The 22,785-nt window shown below is 43.2% G+C and overlaps 1 protein-coding gene across 1 annotated transcript in view; it reads left to right on the forward strand.

Moving 5' to 3' along the window:
* Positions 1 to 4,917: 4,917 nt before the first annotated feature.
* LOC8030881 (arylsulfatase B-like) overlaps positions 4,918 to 22,785 on the forward strand; it is a 67,664-nt gene continuing 49,796 nt past the window's right edge. The window contains exons 1-2 of the mRNA XM_040208289.1: positions 4,918 to 5,010; positions 6,394 to 6,553. Coding sequence (XP_040064223.1) covers positions 4,918 to 5,010; positions 6,394 to 6,553 — 253 coding nt within the window. The remainder of the gene's footprint in view (positions 5,011 to 6,393; positions 6,554 to 22,785) is intronic.

The following is a 22,785-nucleotide window of genomic DNA, read 5'->3' on the forward strand; positions in this document are numbered from 1 at the left end:
AAACACGTGCTCGCATGCCGTGCCAGGGTCGAGAAATAAAGCAAAATGAGGGTCCGCCAGCTGCATAAAGTTGCAGTCGTGTATGTTTTTATATTTAAAAATGTTGCTGAAAGAGGTCACCATGAATACCCACACGTCATACATTATGTAATTAACACAGCTGGAAGCGGTGTATTTTCTTAACTAGGTTAAATGTGCGAGAAATATTGAGCGGGACCCTGGGTGTCAGGGTGATGCTTTCAACTGAAAATACTTGCGTAAAAAGCAACCGATTACGCAATCAAAAGAGGGTTATCGGTAATACCGTGAAATACAGGGCAGGCGCTTGGTATTTGTCTGTGTTCATCTGTGTGCCTAACTCTCCGGAGCGAAAGTGTTACGCATTGGTTGAATTGTCGCTCGAGAAACTCCGCCCCGTGGGTTACCAGACGCGAACCACAGCTGCGTTCTCTGCTGTGCTTGGCAGGTCGTGGAGTAGAAGGCGTGAATTAAAAGCGAGGGAAACAGAGTTGAGAGTTGTGATTCTGAAATCTGATCTAGAGCGACCCGGCCGCTTGGCGTTGCACCCCTTCGGCGGTTAAAACGGTGCAGCAGCAATGTGTAAGTTCCGCCGGTTTTCCTGGTAGTTATGTATTTCAAGGTAGAAGGCGTGACAATGAACTCCCTAAAAACAATTTTTTTTTGTCTAGATGGAAAACGTAGGCTACAAATGACCTTAACGACTGCACAGAATTTTCGAAAAATACAGATATCTTTCGTGCGATGTTTACGTCGTGGGAGATATTTTGAGCTGTGAGATATTGCTAAATTATACCTATATGTCTAGACGTCAATCCCAGAATAGAAGTGTGTTTCGGGATAGCTCCCAACTTAAACAGAGGCTCGGGACGCAAATAAAACTTTTTTTTTTTTTTTTTTGTGAAAGTTTATTGTTTTTGTTACATACGAATCCTATTCAAATAAGAAAAAATTTTGTGAGGAAGATTAGTACCTCGTGAAACCCTCGCTCCCCCACCAATTTCCCCCAGAGCGAGAAGGTGAAGACGAGCATTACGTTGACCCGCTGAATGTCGCTGCACGGTATCCCGCGGGGCAAGTAGCACCCGAAGCTTCCTATGTGACCAAAGACCTCCGGAACGCCCGATTTGCGTTCGCAGATCCCTAAGACATAATTAGTTTAATTTAAGTAAAGTTTCTGCTTTGCTGGTTCGTGTTTTTTTTTTTTACTCAGGTTTGCAGTTGTTTGGTGTTGAACAAAAAAATCGACATTTATGAGGGCATAATGGAGAGCACGGGATTCCTTAACCTTCAATAAACATGCGTGTTATTCAAATACCTGGGAAACGACCTGGTAGCCAAGGCCGGATTAAGGGCAACAAGGCGTGAAGTTGGGCTTGTTGGATCATGATGCAAACGTGGAAACAGCGCGAAAAAAACCAGGGTCCCTTGTCTTTTTCGCGCTGTTTCCAAGTTTGCCGGATTAAGGGATTTCTGAGCCAAAGCTAATGCTGGCCAGGGCCCCGAAATTTGAGATGATGATGATGATGATTATAACGATGACGACGACAATGATGATGATGATAATGTTGGTCAAAACTGCAAAGTTTCAGTAAAAAAATATATTAAAGCGTCCCCGCTTCGAATGCTAAGAGTATTTAAGATACAATTTTCGATTATACAATAATACAATCAGTATCATACAGAATACATTCTTATCTATTCCCTTTTGCGCGTGAATAACACTAATGCTGAAAATAAGCTAGTTCAATCAAATCTAAAAAAACACGCTGTGTCACTGCCTTGTCCGCGCGTATGTGCAGACTTTCAACCCAGCAGAACCAATCAAGAGCCAATGCGCCGAAATACCTGTGTTTGTGGCTCCTCCTACCATACACTTTTCACGCAGCAAGTGGGTCTTGAGAATGATTGCCATAATTGTTCTCTCTAGGCAGGGCTATGCTTTGGGGTAGGCTGCGTACAATGCTTTCTCGAAACAGACAATTTTAAATGAAACAAATGATACCTGTACGTGCGCCAAGCGGGACACGCATTTTGACAGCCGTAAATCGAGCGGCTGTAATGTCCGGGTTTGGTTGTAATTTGAAAGAAAAAAAGACGTGGATTAGGCGATTGTCAACGTGCCGCTATCCGAAAAGTGAAGTGGCAAGCAAAAATTAAAAATAGACTGCTTACAGACGCCCAAACAAAGAGGGACCCCTTAATGATCGGCCACCGTAAAGAGTTTTCTGTTGTTTAGCCAAAGATTGGGGCTTCAAAACACCCCAATGCCACCGAGAAAGTACAGTACCCCCCCCCCCCCCCCCCCCCCTTCGAAATATCGGTTTCTAACGACCTGCAAAGAAAAGAAAGAAAAGTGTTGTTGCCCACTTCGTTTTCTCCTGTGTCGAGCCGCAGCGGAAGACTAGGAGCCGCCACAGCCAATCAAGCGCAAGTTCAGAAGTGACGTCACCTGGCTTCTCGGGCGTGTATTAGTGCGTGACGACACCTCTGGACTGGCACTTGATTGGCTGTGGAGGCCCCTAGCCTTCCGTTGTGGTTCAACGAGAGATGAAACAAAGTATGGTCGGCGATGGAAAAAGTAAAATGACCCTGTAGAAGAAAAAGAATTTGACGAAGCCGACAGGAAATTGATGCCACTATAGTGCTTCGGACACATTGGTGACGAGTGGCAACTGTCCTAGACCACAGTGATTTACGACCAAACCGGTTCTTTGACACGCCAGCAACAAACACACAAAGAAAATCAAAAAACGTTTCTTTTTTTTTAGAGGGGGGGGGGGGGGGTCGTTCGCACCCTACGAGGCAGAAAGGCCCTGCACCGAGAGCCCAGCGAGGGCCCCCCCCCCTCCCCCCCCCCTTTCTTCAGGTGTGGCCCTAGGCTCCAGCCCTCCCTAGCCCCCCCCCCCCCCCCCCCCGCCCCTTTAATTGAGAGCTGCTGGTAGCTGTAAAATAAAAATAAAAACGGGACAGAGTATGTTTTTAGAAGAAACATGCATCTGTGCTGACAGTTCAATGGAAGCTGTGTTCCTGATAAACACAGAATGAAGTTTTATATACAAATTCTTCCCGTGAAGCGTCGCTTTTGTCATTTAAGGACAGCTCAATGGGGAGTCATTCTGTATTCCCCAATCTTTACACAAACTGATCGGGGGTTATCTTTTAGGGTTCATCGATTACACCAAAAACACTGAACTCTGCTTATAATTTTACAAATTATAGTGAAAAAGACTAAGATCGGAAGGAAAAATGGACAGGGAATAACCAACTAGCCCAACAGTTCATTTTAACTGTGCTTATAAATCAACATGTTCGCTAGGTAGCACAAAAGGAACAGTCCCAATGTCGTTGGTCTCCGGAACGGCTCAAACCAAAAAGGCATCGTGAGTGCATCATTCGAATTAGTTGGCGTCGTTCGCGATATCGTCCTCTGAAATCGAGCAAAAAACGAACGTTATTTTTAACTTTTGCAGAGAAAAGATACCAGGGATTTATACGTACATGGAAAAATTCAATGTCTTGCCGAACACAGATGGCGGAGATAGTTTGTCAACTTTCAAACACGGGTCACTGACTGTTTAGTCACTTTAATAAATAAATAAATTGAAAACCTCGTAATTTGACGTTTAAAGTTCATTTTGCAACATATACAACGTTAATTCCCCGGCAAAAAAAAAAAAAAAGCGGCGGAAACATTTTGATGAAGTCACGGAGCCATTGCAAGGCGACAACAACGATAAAAAAGAAGTAAAAGAAACACGTCCATTCAAAACTAAGTTGTTACGTAATGCGTTCTAAAGAATTGTGAAAAGGAAAGACCTCTCTTCCCTAAATGTTCGCTACCTCGTGTAAAGACGGCGGCTCCGTGGGATGCCGCACACAGAAAAGCTTCGCTCTTCGAAGTACAAATCAATACATAGGCCGGTTGCGCATGTCTCCAGTGAACGAACGCATTTGAGTATAAACAATATTAGGGTGTATATACTATATCAACAAGTGTGGAGAATACTTTCTTTCTCTCTCGTTCTAGAGCGCATCTCTTAGGCGCCCGTTTTCGGCTTAAGCGGCGTCGGCGTCGGCGTCGCCGTAACCATGCGGTGCATAATAGGTCGGTGCCAAAACGTCACCGCGCCGAAACATCGCGTGTGGACGCGCATTTTGCGCGTAAAAAGAGAAGGGGAGGAGGAGAGGATACGGATGAGGAGGAGGGGCACATCTTCCCCTCAGTACCCTCCCCTCTTCCTCCTCAAGAGCTGCTCTCCACATCGGCGTTACAGGAAGTTGTAAACGTGTCATTTTTTATTTAAAAAAATCAGTGCTAGTAGGTTATGTTCGTAAGGAATTTAAAGAACATGCCTATCTAAAGAGAACAACCGCAATTCTAAATCTCCGCAGAACTTGGGCGACTAATTCAGTTCAGTTCAGTTATTCCTCAAAGGCACTTCTAATGAAGTGCACTACATGACGGGCGATATAGTAAAACATATATATCGCAGAGAGTTTTTGACTCACAGTCTGGCTAATTATGCGCAAATGCATACTATACATATGATATAAAAATGCTAGCAAACAATGAATAAACCTTAAATCAAAATCGGTTAAAATGTTTGTATTGATGAAAAACTCGTTTGAATTTCAGTTTGCAGATATCAATGGAATATTGGAGGGGGGGGGGGGAATAGCGGTTGACACTCAAATTGATTTTTACCTTGTATGCATTTAATATCAATGTTTTCAGCCAGTCCTTTTTAAGTTTGTTTGAACGGCTCGTGACATTTTGCTCGTGCTTCACAACTTTTTTTAATCGGACAAACACTTCCTTTGACGTTTGTGAAATATTGTGTGTTGTCTTCTATTCCTAATTATTTCGAATTTCTTTTCTTGGCAGATTCACTTGTAATGATCGTGTTGGTTGCTTTCTTTTCGTTCCCTGCGGCTGCAACTCGGAGCAAAATACGTCCAAACATCGTTTTTCTCTTCACCGATGATATGGTTCGTATGTATAAACGTGTCAAAATATTCTTTAAAGTACTAAAGCTCTTCGCTAACTTGATCACTTGGGGACAACTTGGAGCAAAAATTAAGAAGTGAAGAGCTCGTTTGCGTAGCGCCGATCTTCGATCAATGGAAGCGAGCGTAACGGAGCTCATTGCATTGACTTTATTGTCATATAAAACTGCCACCGAGCTTCAGCATAGCAACGCCTTAAACGAATATGAAATGAGTGCGTTTCACACGTGTTACACCACAGAAAAACCGAATTTGTCCCAATTGTGTCAATCCAAGGTGCCTCAATTGGTACTAATAGGAGTTGGCTTCAGGAGGCAAATTCGGGTCAAGGTACTTTGCCTTGCCCTAATTATCGCCATAAAAACCATACTTTGACCATTCTCTGGTTCGTAAAAGAAGTTTCCAAGTGCCATACATAAACAAAAAAGGACCGGTAAAAAAAAAAAAAAAAAAAAGAAAGAAACAGCCAGCTGTGAAGCTCAACTTTGGCATTTTCTCGGAAATTGTGGTTCAGAGGTGCCAGATGATAACACAATAATCACCAGTGAGTCCGAACTCTGGCATTTGTTCGGGTATTGAGGCCCAAAGATGCCACGTGAAAAAAGAAACAGCAAGGAAGTAAAGCCTAACTGGTACGTGTTGGCGATTTAGCAAGCACCAAGATATTCAGAGTACGGCGAAGGATTATCCAGCTTGGATCTACCTTGGCTTCTTCGGTCTATTCTGTGTGCAATACCGAAATCTATACAGCTGCCATCCTTAAACAGGCCTCACTTTATTTTTAACAACCATGTTCCTTCCATTATCTATATCCTTATTATTATTACTAAATATTTGATCATACTATCAGTTCCTCCCGGAACCAGGATAGGAGTGAATGCAGTAATCATATTTCGCAAGATATATAAAACAGCCCAATAATCAGTTCCAAACACAGCCAAATACTAGCCGCGCTCCAGTTCTTCGAAATAAGCCCGATTCATAAATTAAACATGTGCAGTATACACTTTTTTAATATAGGAAACAGCCTGTGCCGCTATCAAGCGTTAAAAATTAGGAATCTGAGCACCTTCCGGCTACGGGCGCCCGAAAAACTTTCAGGTAGCCTGTTCCAAACCCGCGCAGTCTGTAAGATAAATGAATATCTAAAACACTCTTTACTAAACCTTCTTTTCTTTTACATGCTTCCCGTGCTTATGCCGGGTTATTCGCCACATGTTTTCAGCTATATTCTGACGCCTGTTCACAAGGAGCAATTTCTTGATAATACTATAAAAATATTATCAGACCTTTCTCTTTCCTGGGGAGTCAGAGCAAGGGTAAATTGGCCCTCTACCATAAAGGGGGCAAACTGATTATATACAGGGCTGGGACGACGTCAGCTTCCACGGGTCTCCTCAGATACCGACACCCAACATGGACGTCCTGGCCGCGGACGGCATCATCCTGAATAACTACTACGTCCAGCCGTCTTGCACCCCTTCCAGAGCGGCGCTCATGACCGGACTCTACCCCATCCGGACCGGTACACTACGAAGCACAGTGTGCATTCATTTATGCGTAGAGTCAGGTATCCCTCCGTTCCTACCCGAATTTGAAGGGCTAGCTTGATGTGCGAACCCTTCACGGATCTTGCTTGCTCTTGTTGGTGTTGTCCGCACCGCGAATAGGCCACGGGGGAGAGTGTCAGCAAACGGAGCGCAGTCGTTAGTATGACGTCATAGCGCGCGCGACCAATGGCGATGCGTCGCACGGAGTGTGTGCGTATGTGCATCAATGGGGGAGCGGGGTAAGTTGTGCGCTAACACGCCCATCTCTCTGCCCTCATTAGAATGGACAGTTGTGCTAGTTGGTATGCGTTCATGATGAAAAACAGCGCGAAACACAAGGACAAAGAGGAGAGAAACACACACGGGACAAGGCGCTGACTCTCAACTTCCTTATTTTGAAAATTCGCGAGTATAGGGTCTTTTTTTCACTTCTTTTTCGTTTCTTCGAAGTATATTTATTTAAGGACCAAAACAATCATATCACTGTCCCTGAGTTTCACTGATGGTTGGCTCACGCACGTTGCTTTCTTTTTTTTTTGCTATTTGGTAGGCCTCAATTATCTTCCTAGACAACTGAGTTTGGTGTTCGTACAATATATTTGTGTCTCTGAACCGTGGTTCACAGCCGCCGTCACGGCGATGTAATGCTAAATGGAATTCGCTCCTTCTTTTAACGAACTGTGATGTTCGCAAAGCCTGATTTTTAAGCACCTCCCCATTTGACGGATGTATGAGTGTCCGCCGAAGAAGGGGATTTCATAGACTGTCCCCTTTTCGCAAGATACCAGCTTCATGCTCTGCTAAATTTGGCATTGGTGGTGTTCTGTTTGACTGCTTACGTTTCGCGTTTTTTTTTTCTTCTTTTTTTATTACGGTTACAATCCTGCTTAGTTTATTGGGGGCTGAGAATACGACATTGACCCCGCATCTCGAGGCCACTCCCTCTATCTCATTAGAGAGGCGGTGAATATTGGGTATGGTATGACTGCTACATTCATTTTGCCCTTTATGGCTTTATCTTTGTGATCGGGATTCATCTTGATGTTACGAATTAGTTCGTCACAGACCGATGAGATGACCATGTTTGGAAAGTTCGAGTCCCTTAGCCTGGCGATTTGGGCGCAGAAGCTTACTTTCATTTTGCGGATGCAGGATGATGTTAGTGCTGACCGCAAGCATGAAAAAGAAGCAACCCCAGAGTGAAAGAAAAAGAAGACCCTATATCCTGTGTGTATTTCTCTCCTCTGCGTCCTTGTGTTTCGCGCTGTTTTTCATCACCTCTGCCCTTTTTAAACACTGTGTATGGGCTATGAAGTAGGGTAGGAACTTCGTATTAGTGGTATCGCACCTACATTGAAGGCGATTTATTATGCGTGGCGCCTATACCGTATACCTGCGTCCATACTAAACCCATCTTTCGCTTTGCGTCTCTGTCTGTGAAGTTGATTATGAAGCAGGCTGTCATTCCATACGTCTATTCATCTTATAATTGTTTCCTTAAATAAGTTAGTGATAGTCTTGTCGTGCATTTTCCGGTGGAGACTTTGTGAACACCTTGTGATACTTGCATTTTAAATGTACCCATTTTCTCATTTTTGATTGTTTTCTTGCTGACTCTTTATTTTATTTTGTTTTGTTAACCTGCGCTTCATCATCCTATATTTCTCATCGCCATATGTTCCCTTTCCTTTATCCTGAATTCATTCTCAACAAAAATGCAATAGCCCGAGCCCGCGAAACTTTTCCACAGCCAGTAAGATAAACCTCACGTCAGGCAAACATCACAACCCCCCCCCCCCCCCCCCCCCCCCCCCACTCCACCACCACCGACTTAAATAAGAGAAAATAAACATATGGCCCCAATTAAAAAGGTACTGATAGTCATCAAAAACCACTAAATTTAAAAAAATTTTTGGAAGACTCAGAGCGCGAGGGAAGCGAGGCTGGCGGTGAAACAACGAGGATGATAACAGGGACAGAAAAACGCGCGGAAGCGTCGAAGTTGTCTGACTTGCATCCGAAGGGTCGTGAGTTCGAACCCCGCCTCCGCCTAAAATTCTTTAATTTTTTTTTAAGGTAAATGAATCGCTTTATAAAGTGAAATAATTTGAGACATACGCCGACCTTTAATTCCCACCATATGTCATGTTTTACTCACTTTTATTCCACGCGTTAAGTCACCTTTCGTGTGAGCGTTGTGTTCTGTTTGAAATTCCCGCGCGAGGTCAGCTGGCTGTGACGTCATGACCCTATCGACCAATCATGATTTTCCCGTCCCACCGACGCCGACGCCGGCTTTTTGGCGACACGAGTTTCAAAGTCTTAGTTTCAAAACGATATTCTTACGGGACCATTTTTTCCTACGTTCGATTTGAGACCATTAGTTCCGGGACCATTTGTTCCGGGACCATTTGTTCCGGGACCATTAGTTCCGGGATCATTAGTTCCGGGATCATTTGTTCCTACACCAGGTACGTATTCATCGTAATGTTTAAACCTGAGAATGGGAAAGCAACTTGAGGACAATGTAGATGGGACAAAATAAAGTGGACAGACAGCGTCTCGAAGAAAGGCTACCTGAATGGAAAAGACATAGTATGGTGCTTCTTAACAGGCTCTACAAATTTCGCATAAAACGTTTTGCGAACGAACGAATATTTCAAAGTGTTGCTAATTAATTTATGCAAAGTAAACAGTTTAGCCATCGCGAAAGAAAACTATCTTGGCTTGTTCATTAGGACTGAACAATATCGCGTTAGTATGTACGAGCAGCTCCACAGTTTCTGACAGGAATCAAGGCACGGTTACGACACTCCTTCTTCCTAGAACAATGTAGCCATACGATTGGGAGGAAGGAGAGCCGCAACATATGATCCTTTCATGGCGCGTGGTGCTACCGTAAGAGGTAGCATTCTCCTTGTTTACACAAACTTTCTATAGGATGAATGGATGGATGCTAATAGCTGTACCCTTTATAATGGGGGGTATCTTGCGTCACCTTGCCTAGCATTCAAATTTATTATTCATGACCTCGCCCTTGTAAACCCATTTTCTATTCCTCTGCATTTTTCGATCAGCAGTTAGTGTGGGATATCGCCTGTTGCCCCCTTTGGTTACACTTTCTTCGGTACATTCTTTTATAGAACCCTGGCCCTATAGACCGATTTCGTGTGACGGTTGCCATTTTGAAATATCACGTAGTTGGGTGTTGGGCGACAAGAAATAAATAATTTAAGCAAAAAAAAAAAAAAAAACTCTAGTCAAGGAAAAATGTTACATATTGGTACGAACCTCTTCAATTCGAGCACTATTAAACTTCCGAATAAAGCGATTTTTTATTTTTCCCCAACACAGCTACCTCGAAATTCACCTTGGCGGCCGCCACGAGAAAAGCGTCTATATGACTGGGGTTCTGTAAAAGAATAATCTGAAGTGTAAAGGAAGTGGGCAACGGAAGTGTGTAACAAAGCAAATAGCAGAACTGTAACGCGAGAAGGTTAACATGCAATTCCCCTGCGTAATTTTGGACGGAAATTTTAATTGGTGTACCAATTTGAAACTCAACTAATAACCTCCAAAACAAGCTGCACATTTTACTCTTCCAAATTAAACCAAATTAAACCTTTTTTTTTCTTTAATATGAATGATCCACTGACTAGTATGAAATTATTTTGCCCACCTAAGAATCATATTTCACTAAGGAAAAGTAACCTAACATTAAGACTGTTTTCAGCTAGTTGGTTCATGTTGATTTCAAATCTTAAAAGCGCAAAACAACAAGGAAGAAGAAGAAATCACAGACGTTACAGACAGGCGCCCTCTGTTTCGTGCGCGTTTTTTTCTTCATCCTTGTTGTTTTGCGCTTTTAACCTTTGAAAACAGTAACATAACAAACTGCCGCCTTCATCCATGCGTACTTTCTTCAACCCACTTTCTCGTCCTATTTCTTCAAAATGTCTCACCTGTGTCACATTTTGCTGCTCTCAATTAATAAAAAAAAAGTTCAAGAAGTTCAAGGGGAGCAGGTGTTTTAGTCGGCTACAAAAATTATGTCGTCCTGAAAATATGAGCTATTTGAACAGCTGCTGCTTTAAAAGCGCTTTCGCTCAAACTGGTTCGTTCGCTTTATTTCACGTATATCACCTTTTGACGACAGCCCAAGTTATACTTTTTTTCTAATTTCCGTACTGTTTAAATGCTAGAACACCGCGGTAAACATCTTAATTCTCAAAGTCAATGAGACATTTACTCAATTGATGAAGTATCAATGCCCTTGCGACGTGCGCCATTTTCAGGAAGTCGTCAACTGCGCGTGTGCGTTCTGCGCAACCCAGTAGCAGATAATGACAGTGGGATTCTGGGTTCAATCCCCACCCCTGTTTATTTCAATCTGGATAAGCATCGTGCCGGCGTGCCGTTGTGTAATCACCACTGTGTGATGCACCTTAATCACCCAAGGCTTGCAGTGGTGCTGCAGAGGATGATAAAATGTCTCACTTATATACAGTAAAGCAGACCTATTTGTACAGTACTAACTACAATTAATCAAAGCACTTCTAATCGACTACATTTTGTAGTAACTTTGTAACCATTTGAATATATTTATTAGGAAGTAATTACAAAAATATTCTGATCCCTTTTGGAAGTACTCAAATCACCCGTAACCGTTAATATTTTTCTATCGTCTTTGTTTAAAAACTGGATAATTCTCCCAAACGCGTAATCTTTAGGAACAAAAAAAATTATTCTCTTGTGACATTGATTTTGGGTTTAATAGTTTCTTTGATTATTAAGTGAATCATTTGCAATCTTGATAGAAAACATTGCCGAGCTAGCAGACGTAATTTTTTGTTATTAATATCATTGTTGTCATTTTTATTATTCAACATATCGTAGAATGTACCCCTCTAAAATAACTAATGGCTATCTTAAACAATTTTTCTCGTGCTTATCACAACATAAATATTTATAATGTTTGAGTGTTTACATCTGTAATAGCATGCTCTTAATTGATAGAGTCATATTTTGTTTCCAGGCAAAGAGGTATTTTTGTAAGGGCTGCACCGCAGCGTTAATTTTTTTATTATTTATTTATCTTTATTAATTTTTTTGTGGATGCGGGTGGTTGGGAGAAAGTCAATTATTTCATTTGGTGGTTCCCATTAAACAAGACCGTCTCTGAAGTGGCAGGCTGAAGGATTGACCTCGCGGAAAGATGCTGAGGTTAATTTAAAGAAGGCAAGGAACAGTTAAAGAAATAAGGAACAAAAAACGATTCTGTGCTCAGCGCACGTCATGGGAATTTTGACGATTAATGACGATCCATACTCAAACATTTAATACATACATGTTTCAGCTATAGAAGCATACATTTGGAAACTTGCAAGAGCAGCTTACTTCACGGTAGAAGAGCTCACCAGGCGTCTGTCTCCAGAGATGATGGACGGCCATCGTGCCGGTCAATGTCCGCATACTTTTTGGCAACCGTTCCTCCGCCACGCTGACGTCAAATCCATCAAGAAGCCACAACACGGTGGTTCACAGTTCTATTTTCACTTTTTTATAAAAATCTCTCGCATCAACTGTATCTTTCCCCTGTTGAAGAAGTTGGTCAGCTTTTCGCTTTATTGAACTCCCCACCGCATCAGTGGCTCCCTTTCCATGATTCTTCCCAAGAAAGTTCCAGATCACTCCCGAGAATCTTGCTTCAAAGGGGGGGGTGGTGATAGAAAACACAAGTTTTCCTTTTGCTTATGCTGTGTAAGAAGTTTATAACTAAAAAATAATGAAGTGTGTTTAACTTCAAGAGCTTTCCTCGTGATGTCATAGAGCACAGGATGGCCTCGGGAGCATGGTTCAGGGAGTTTGGAATTGTGCAGACCGTTGTCAGCTCCATTTCAGCCAAGTAGAAGGCTACAGTGTGGAGTCGTGCCGATTAGATGAACACGAAGTGAACAACTTGAACTCTTATCTGTATTTGCACTGATAATTCACCAAGAAGACGACTTGCACAACTGCGAGTTCGTCGCAATTTTATTGTTTTATTTCTCTGTAGGCGTTATACTGGCGAAGTGTGTTAATTGTGGGCTTACAAAAAGGGTATTCAGTGTCTTCTGAACATCCTTCAAGAACTTGTCTTCCCTGACCACCTGAAGCTCTTTTGAAGTAACCTGCACTAGTCTCTCTTTCACATTCTGTTTTTCGTGACTTTGCTCGTAACCCACCGAAAGAGGTTGACAGCACGTAACTCACTGGGGATCTCTTTTACGGGTACCCAACATCTTTACAATTAGAGCTGTCAAGGCATCTGTGTCTGCGATGTTTGTATCACTAAAGGAGGGGTTTCAGAACTTTCAGCATCAGTTTCATGTTTGCGTGTTTCTTGCGCTGGTTTTGAAACCGGCTGAAATATGTGTCGTTTTGACAATCGTAAGTAACCGAAAGAGCGACGGATACTTTTGTTTGTTTGTTTGATTTGTGAGGGTAAAAGCGCTAAAAACAACGGTCAAGTAAAAGAAACGAACAACACAAAGCGCTGCTTGTTTGTTTGTTTTTTCAAGTAAAGGCCAATTACTTTTCTTCTCTAATAATCAAGTAATCAGAATGAATACTTTTTTTACCGCCAGTATTTGTAATTGTAATCGACTAACATTGTTCTTTTTTATTTTTCGAATAACGCGTACAAGATTGCAGTGCAGACACCAGATGCCCACTGAGGCTAATATTCCGCCTGCAGCCAGTGAGATTACAGCATTAGCAGATTCGAGCGCCAAAGGACCAATGACGAAGCAAAGATGGGTAATTATACCCTATTGAAAAAAAAACACGAGTTTAAACCAGTTTGGATATGAACAGGCCAAACCCGAAATGAACTGGTTGTATTGGAATTGTACCGGGCGAATTGGAAATGAAACTGTCGAAATTGGCCGAGCTTGAAAAATGAACTGGCCAAGCTGGCAGCTGAATTGGCAGAACTGTCAATTGTACAGTTCAAACTAGTAGTTAAATAGAAAAAAACTAGTAGCTTGAACTCGCGACACTGGTGTCATAATGTTGAAGCTGTCAGCCAAACAGTTTGAACTGGCAGTCGAACTGTTCTAACTGGCAGTCAAGTATTTACAACTGGCAATGAAACTGGTCTCACGGTATGTAAACAAGTCATACCAGCGCAGCTGGAGACACTGCTCGTTGAATTGGTCAAGCTAGTAGTATGCCCAGTTTAAAATAATTACCCACTGGAATCGATCTAATTGGTCTTTGTCATTTGGGTCGAGTTGGTTTCACTCTTCGTAATTTAGCTCCCAAGCTGAGAAATCCCAATAATCCCATTTTTTTCTACATGAACGAATTGGGCTTTTACACTAGAAACGGCTCACAATGATAAAAAAAAAAAAAAAACAGAAGCAATATGACAAAACAAGTGTTTACCAATTCCACAGGCAAAGAAGTATTTCTGTAATGAATCATGCCATAGCAGAGAAAATGTTACGCTTTTACAGTACATTTCTTCTACGCAGATGTCGCATAACAGATTAGTAAAGCAAATAAAAGCTTCATTTTGACCCATGTACAGTTGTACCTAGTTTGGAACAATGGTTGGTGATAGGTCAAGAATTCAATAATGCAATCGCCCCAAAGGAGTTCATATCCCTCTCCCAGTCAATCGTTCCCACTTGAACTTTATAACTTCCCCTTTTTACCGCTGCCTTTATCCACCCTGGCTTGCAGCGAGAAGCCGCTTACAGCGCAAGTGCCCTAAAAGGTGGGGAGCCTCCCACGTGATGTTGAAAAACCGCGGGAAAATGACGGTCGCACCGGTGAACAAACTTGTGCCTATCCGAAATACGGAGTACTGGCCGCTCGTCGGAAGACAACTCGTAATAGGCAACTCGTAGCAGGGCCGTTCGTCGCACAGGGCAATTCGTCATAGGGCGATTCGTCACTAGGACAACTTGTCGAAAAACGGGAGTTTTGAAATAGCGCTTTGTCTATAGGGAACGAAAAGCGTCGCCGAAGGTATTATAACCCGACGCTATTCTTAGCATTCACCTGTATTTAAGTGTTCGGTAGATTTGTTATTCAGCTTGTGTGTACTATCCTGTTTAGAAAGATTAGCCTCCTGTTTGGTTTTAACTTGATAAACATCTTAGTTAGCCTTTGAAGCACAATGTATAATGCTCTGAGGATTACTTTGTTATCCACTTGCGAGTTCAGAGTCTTTCTCTGGTTCCCCTACTGACAAAGGTTTTCATTTAGCTCAGCTTACAGGGTTTCGAAGAAGCATCTGGAAATGCGGCTTCCAATGACTCATTCATGAATTGGCGGACTGCTATAAAATGTTTGGTTTCCTATCAATCTTTGAAGTCACCATGGAAATCATCCATACGGAGAGAGGTGGGGAGATGCTACTTTTTCAGGGATTTTCATACACCGCCAACCGAAGAACTGAAACCAGTGTATACTGGATATGCCGGAAAGGAGAGATCTGCAGAGCAAAGATAACAAGCGATTTTTCCAAGCTTCAAATTTTGAAAGCGACGAACGACCGCAGCCACGCTTCAGCCCATACAAAAATGTCGTATGGTCGGCTATAGAAAATTCTTTATAGTGTCGGCTTTAGCTATTTGGCCCAATTGGCTAAAGAATTTTCTATGGTAGTCTTTAGCATTTTCGTGGTCGTCCTATATGCCTCTTTAGCTTTGTCTATGGCCCCATCACTCTCCAGCCATAGCGCTCTTTAGCTTTTCTGATGGCTGGCTATCGCTGCCTATGGCTTTTCATTTGGTGTATTTAGCCTTCATACGGTCTGCTTTATACGGTTATACACTCGTCCTGTTCCCCTTCCTTTCTGTGCTCATCTTTGTTAGCGCTTTTAAATTTTATAAAGGAGGATATATGGGTTTTCCTAAGGCTTTTAGCCAGCACACTCTAAAAAAAGTTCTTTACAAGTTCTCTCGACTTTTGAACGCTACATGGTAGATACACATACATCACTGAACACACAACATACACACAGCACAAGCAGAAGAACCCCCCACACAACCCCCACCTCTCACTGCGCACGCTAAGTTCGCGCTACCTCTATATATGGCAGTCTTTTTTTTTAATCCGACTTGGCCGGTGACTGCCGTCATTTGTCGCATAAACACGAAGAGGCGGAGAAAACATTGCTCGTACCTAGTACATTATTTGAATTGTCTCTTAGAATAGCCCCCATCTCTTAATTAAACACCTTGAAAAAAGCAATCGTAGATAATTAGGCTAATTAACTAAAATTTAATAAACATAATTTTAATAAGTTTGATTAATCATATTCACAATGCAGTGATGAAAGCTATTGCGTGATTACACTGTTTGCTACCACTGTAATCTAATTTTACTTCTGGGGTAATAATTAAGTTTAATTGTTGCACAAGTATTTCAATAGATTTTTCAAACAAGCAATATTACTGGGTTTCACGACCCGTTGCAACAGCAGGGAACATATTTTGGGTCATGCTTTGTCACCGGTATTACAGAAATTTAGTATTGCTTTAATTTTCAAACCTGGAGCGCTTTCCCTAAAAAAGTAAGTGCCAGTAGTAATTTTTGATAGCCCTGTAAAGAACATTTATTGGTTCCTTGTCTTTAGACTCGGGGCCATAAATTTTCCTATAGACGGTTGAAGACAATTTACTGGTTTTCACTCTTTAGACCCGTGGCCACAGAATTTTCCATTGGCAGGTAAAGAACATTTGTTAATTCCCAGTATTTAGACAGGGGGCCATATAATTTTCTATACGCGGGTAAAGAAATTTTATTGGTTGCCGGTCTTTAGACTCAGGGCCATACATCCTTCTATAGCTGGCTGTAGCTGTATTCATGGATTTCTATGGCCGACTATAGAGGGCCATTGGGGCCATATAATTTTCCATAGACGACCACAGACCATTTTTGTATGGGTCAAAACAATGATATCAAGGGCTTTATAAAGCCCTCGATATCATTGTTTTGCAGAGCAACGTAAGTTTTGCTTCACCTAATCTCTGGGTGTTCCTGGAGTTACCAAAAACAAAAGCAAGCTATGACGGAGCTGAAGCACACCCAAGCTGCAAGTGGGGTCGTTTCCACAAGGGTGTTGCGGAAGCGGGCCGGACACGACAGACAACTTCGGACCATCCTTCATCGCTATGACGGGACCAACAACTTGGATGTCGTCGAAGCATATGTCAGAAGTATCTCTTTGTGTACACTGGCAAAGTGCTATCATTAAAAAAAACTTGCATTTACGCACCTGAACGAGTACTCCCTTCTTATCAGTCACTAGGAGTGGTGCCAAGGTTGTGGTGGCCAAGACATTATTACGCAGTGCCTATAAAAATTAGTAGAAACTAATTTCATGGGTGCGGGAAAAAATAAGTAAAAACAGGAAGAGGGTCACTAGTAATTGCACTCACTTAAAAAAACTATCTTAATAAGCAACAAACCCATAATGAATTATCAGAAAGAATGTTTCACGAATCGTCATAGTGACGAACCGCCCTATGACGAATTTCCCTATGTGACGAATAGACCTGCTATCAGCTGTCGTGCAAAGAATTGTCATTCGACGAACGGTCCTACACCCCTCAAATACTCTACTCAAGATGCTGTAGTTCAAATACTTTTTGAAGTATCTTGCTATCATGCAAATACTTTTGATCGAGAGTATTTGATACTCTAGTTTAATTACTATTCCGAGTATCTTGCACTCATTATCTCAAATACATTATTGACATTCTGCCATTTTTCGCGTTTTTCGGTTTGAAGTGGCGTGGGCGTGGCACGAGCAAACGTGAACATTCTTTCAACCAAGCAAATCCTGTTGCTAGCTCCGATTAGCTACGGTGACTTAGATTGAGCTCGTGAAAACATCGCTTTTTTGCCGATTGTGACTCGTATTGCAGCCCAAATTTCGTACTATGAATGCTTTCACCTCGCTTTCCCAAAAGCGCCCTTTGTTTCCATAGAGCTTCCCCCCAAAAAATCCTCAAACAAAAGGTGTGGTTTTACAGAAGTAAAGATGCCACCGTGGGGCCCAACGCAGTACGGGAAACGACCTACGACAACAATGCAGACTTGAGTGTTAAGAAAATACAAATATAAGAAAATGAGAAGTAAACAAACACAGAAAAAAAAAACATTTTTTTTTGTTTTTTGTATGTATGACCCCGCTAGGGAAAAACGTCGAGGTTTTCTTCTTTTTTTTTTTGTCGTCAGTCCGTCACCTATTGCTCTCGCGAAGACTGCCTGCAAGCGAACATTGATAAGCAGAGAACAGTAAAGGAAACGTACTACGAGCTGGATGACCTCTCAAATGCGAACAGTGTTCCCCAACGTTGAGTGCCTCTCTGAAGGCAACCAACTTGAAGAAGGTGCGACCACTGCCAGGGCTAGTATGTGGGTTCTCCTTGCTATCCATTCACGCACATCCGTATTTCAAGTTCGTTTATAGTGAACCCCTCATATAGGAAATATGGACTGTAGTTAAGCGATGCGTCCCGCAGGACGTGATATTCAGCGATGTTAATATTGGTGGGGCGCTGTGACCCGTTTGTCACCCCCATTTCGGTATTTACCCAACACAAGGCCTGTGCACATGCCCACAGGCCTTGTGGGCATGTTCATGGCATCTTTTAATAAAGCGCGGGGTACCGTGTAATGTAAAAAAACCAACAATTCGTGAAGTGACGTTAAGTGCCGGATCTCTCCGGAAAGCAGTCGTCAGAGGATGCGAGCTTGACCCCCTTGGGATTTTGTGCTGAGCTGGGCACTGTGCATGCTGCATTTTTCATGCAGGCCGGAGTGATAACAAAAGAGCCCCTTCTCCCCCTCACCGGAGAACACGACCTCCAGCCAAACGCTAACGCCGCGTTCGGTTAAGTCAGCCGAGCGCTGAGTCAATGTGTTCGTTGTCCCCATCCGTGTAGTTCTAAAGTCAACCGCTTGGGGCGTCAAGGTCTAATCTACTCCCCATAGTCCCATAACCGTGACACCAGTTATTTACAGGTTGGTAATGCAGATTATAAAGAACAGACTGGAGGAATGGGTAGTTTGCGAGGGCATACTGGGCGAGTTACAGAACGGGTTTCGGAAACAAAGAAGGTTGGAGGACAATATATTTTCTCTAACACAGTGTATAGAAATAGCGCAAAAACAAAACAGACAGCTCTGGCTGGCATTTCTGGATAACAAGGGTGCCTATGACACTGTGAACCAAAGGAACCTGTGGTGACATAGTGGAGACCTTAAACCTAGATGAAGGACTAGCAGCCCTATTAAGGAAAATTTACAAAGATAATAAGGTGATTATAACATGTGAAGGAAAGGCGACTGAGAAAATAGAGATAAGACGAGGCTTTAGGCAGGTGTGCCTGTTATCGCCTTTGCTGTTTATGTTGTATCTGAGAGGATTTAAGGATAGACTAGAGAAGAGTGGGCTTGGATTCGACCTTTCGTACGGTAAGCTAGGCCAAAAAATTCAGCAATCCTTACCGGGATTGATGTATGCGGATGATATCGTACTAATGGCTAACAAGAGGACAGAGTTGCAGAAATTATTCAGCGTCTGTGGTAAGGAAGGAGAGGAATTAGGTTTAGAATTCAGTAGTGAAAAACCAGCAGTCATGATTTTTAACGATGATGAAGTTGAGAGGCTGAAGATACAGAATATTACAGTTGAGAGAGCTAGTAAATACAAGTATCTAGGGGTATGGATATGTGATGGTGCAGAATATCTCAGTGAGGATGAAAAGTATATGATACACTGCTAGCAAAAATAACACGCCCAGACGTGTAAACCGTTGTCCCATAGCGGACACGTCGAAGCGTGTTCGTTTTACACGAGGCCATCTGTGTTTTTCGTCTACACATGAGGTGCTGTGTAAACTTAACACGCTACACCGTGTCTGCCTTCCGCAAAACCGTTTCGAGCGTGTTCCTTATGAAACATGGCGGCCAGCGGCCGAGAACAGGCGAGAGACGAGCCCAGCGAGCCGCGCGCCTTTCAGCCGAATTGAAAGCACAGAGGGCGCGTTAGTTCTCGTTCGATGTCTTTGATACACAGTAGTCTTCAAGCGGCGGACGTAGCTACTTGCAAAGGTACGTACGTGCGTTGTTGGCGGTCGGCGGCGTCAATAGCTTTAACGAGCCGCTAAAAAAAAAAAAAAAAACGAATGCCGAACTTACATGGATAAATAACTTGAGCACACTATTAAGAATCGGGCGGTAACTTGCGCCACCTATCGAAATTTCTAGCAGCCTGTTTTTTTAAAAAAAGACGTGTCTGTTAACACTGCGAACGACCACGACTACACCGCAACCCTACATACAACGCAGGCAACACAGCACACAACTACACAACACCGACATGTACACAAACACAACAACCGACACTACGGGCGACACTTCCTACTCGATAACCATTTCTCCCCGCGGCGCATATAAGCTTGACATATGCGGGTGAGCTCTTTGGTCGCTGACCATTACAGATTTATAGAAGAATACACAAAACACGGCGCAATGGACAGCCGTGTGTTAGAACTGTTTGCATTTAAAAAGTATGGAGGCAAAATCTATAATGTTAGTCCGTTGCAATAAATAACGATATGTTAACAATAAATCTTAAACCGGTCATGAAAAAGTTCAAATTTTTGTTATTTTCTTGCTTGACCAGTGTTATGAGCAGTCCGACTAGCTTGAATCAGGTAGGAAAACAAATTATTGGGATTTTGTCATTACGTATACAATAATAAATGAAAATGATCCTTGCGCAAAGCATTTTTTATATATTTTTGTGAAGGACATCCGAACATCCGCCCAACACTTCACTTCCGCTAGTTGCAGTAGTTGCAGTACGGGAGCAGACGCCTTCACTTTTGGGGCGTTTTGATGCAGTTTGTTGTCGTATGCCATGTCGGTGTCGAGAAGAGCGGTGGGGCTTGGGAGTTTGTGACCGGTGTTATTCGTGAACACTGGTGTGGGGCGCTGGTGCGTCTTTTTTTATACTGCCACCACCCTGAACTTCGAAGATACATGGGCCCGTAGCGGTGCATTATGCTGAATCGCGAGCTCCTTCTCTGTTGACGTCACTTTCCTGGTACCACTCGTGGATACTGCAAACGTTTAAACAGTGTGCACCGTCACGCCTACATCTCCGGTGACGTACTCGACCTGTTGAAACTTATTGCTTCCGTCATTTTAGAGTACGCAAGGCAGTTATCTCGTTGGTCTAGTTTCGGTTATAAAAGCAAGGCAAAACGCTCGTAGTTCCCGCCCTCAGTACACGTTGGACATCTTCCACACTTTGACACCGGATAACTGAATGAACGAGGATTTACATTCACTTCCGAGGTTACTCTCGCCGCTTCCTCACCGCTAAGCAGCAGGATGAGCTGGCGACAAGCCGCGGATGAAAGGCTTGAGCATCAACAGCCCAAGCGCACTCGGTGCCGATGCGGGCGACGCGGGTTTCTGTCAACCGGGAGGCCAGCACAAACCATGACCATTCCAGCTCTTCGTCATGACACGGTGTTGCAGAGAGCAGGGTAAAATACAGCTACACAGATCACCGAAGCAAACGACTGCTATCTTAAATCTTTTGGCTTGTGATTGCGCCTTTGTAGTAGATCATCTTATTCGTTTTGCTGGAGAGACGCAAACGACGGGCATAACAAAATCGCTTGCATATTCCGCATATCTCACAAAAGCATTTACCCTGTCACCTTGCGAAAAGCGTGAAACACGGAGTCCGCACCGTCCTAAGCTTCCCGTTTTTTACCTGCTTTAGAGCAGTTTGTACCTGCTAGTAGATATGCCTACTGAAACTGAAACAGGGCAGTGTCAGAGAGAAAGAGACAAAGTTGAGAAAGCTTGCTCGCTCTCCAATTTCTCAACTCTCAAGTGATTGTACCATAATAAATGCACCAACGCGTCTTCCAAAATAAAGAAAGAGCACTACGTTCACAACATAAAAAAATGGTCTCAGTACATGCATCTGTGGGCAGGTAGGAAACCTTGCCCTAATTTATTCACGCCGCATGATTGGCGCAACAAACTCGTTGCAGGACCGAATCATCTACTCGAGTGGTGTGCGTCGCTATGCAAACGCAGTCCAACACGAAGCATAAAAAACGGCAGATTTAAGACAACAATCCGGAGTCCATTATTCAATTAAAACAACGTAATTTTGTTGAAAACGCCTGCTGCTTCTTACTCACGGTATGTGTCGGGATACTTCCACAGTTTGAAACGGAACGAAGGAAGATTTACTTTTAAAAACGCTCGCTTCGTCCTCCCGGACCAGCTGGACCGGATCAGCTGACGACGACGGGACTGTACCCTTTGAACCTCCACCACGCAACAAACAATTTGCGCTCCATGTTAAAAGCGTGGTTCAAACAGACCCGGAATAAAAAGCACCGCACCACACACGACGAATGTTTCAGCTCTTTTTCGCATCGCCGGGTTGCACCAAACAGAACGAGATCGCCGAAGTCAACGCCGCGCTGTCGTGAACCTTGGCTTGTGGTTGCGAACTCGTGGACCCTGTGACTCCCTTCGCTTTCAAAGCACATACGACGACTACGAATGCTACTTTCCGTCTTCCAGGAACATCACAGGGGCACTTCTCCGGTCACGTCTGCACTATGTGCTCGCAAACTCCGAAGCCCTATGCGAAGCTTCTCGCGTCCCGTCAAACCAAAACAGTAGCGGCGCCATGCTTACTTGCCAGATTTTCTCCGGTCAAACAAAAACAACGAAAGCCAACCGGCGCTTGCTTCCAGCGTACATCGGCGTTGCGCTTGCGCCGTGGCCAGATCGCTTGTAGTTGAAGGTTGAAGCAAAAACGAAACCAACTGCAATGTCACGTGTTCACATCGAGGACACGCCTTTTATATCCATTTTAACTGTTTGGAACGAATAATTAGACCCATAACTTTATTTGTGATGTCTAAGAAACTGTTATCAGGACCCCTAAACTAAATACAAACATGGGTGATATGAGGGAAGCCGCATTGCCATCGACGAGAAGATGGTGGCGATCACGGTAAGCGCGGGTTTCGCCAACGTCCTGCGACATGGCGCAATTGCTTTTGGTGCATATCTGTCTCCGAGACATGTTTCTTTCCGCGGCATTTGTCTCGACGGTCCTTTCTAAGTGTGTCCCCAAGCATTTCGGTGCTTCGAT

Source organism: Ixodes scapularis, unplaced genomic scaffold, assembly GCF_016920785.2.
Source record: "Ixodes scapularis isolate PalLabHiFi unplaced genomic scaffold, ASM1692078v2 PGA_scaffold11__112_contigs__length_91849675, whole genome shotgun sequence".
In the NCBI taxonomy this organism is placed as follows: domain Eukaryota; kingdom Metazoa; phylum Arthropoda; class Arachnida; order Ixodida; family Ixodidae; genus Ixodes; species Ixodes scapularis.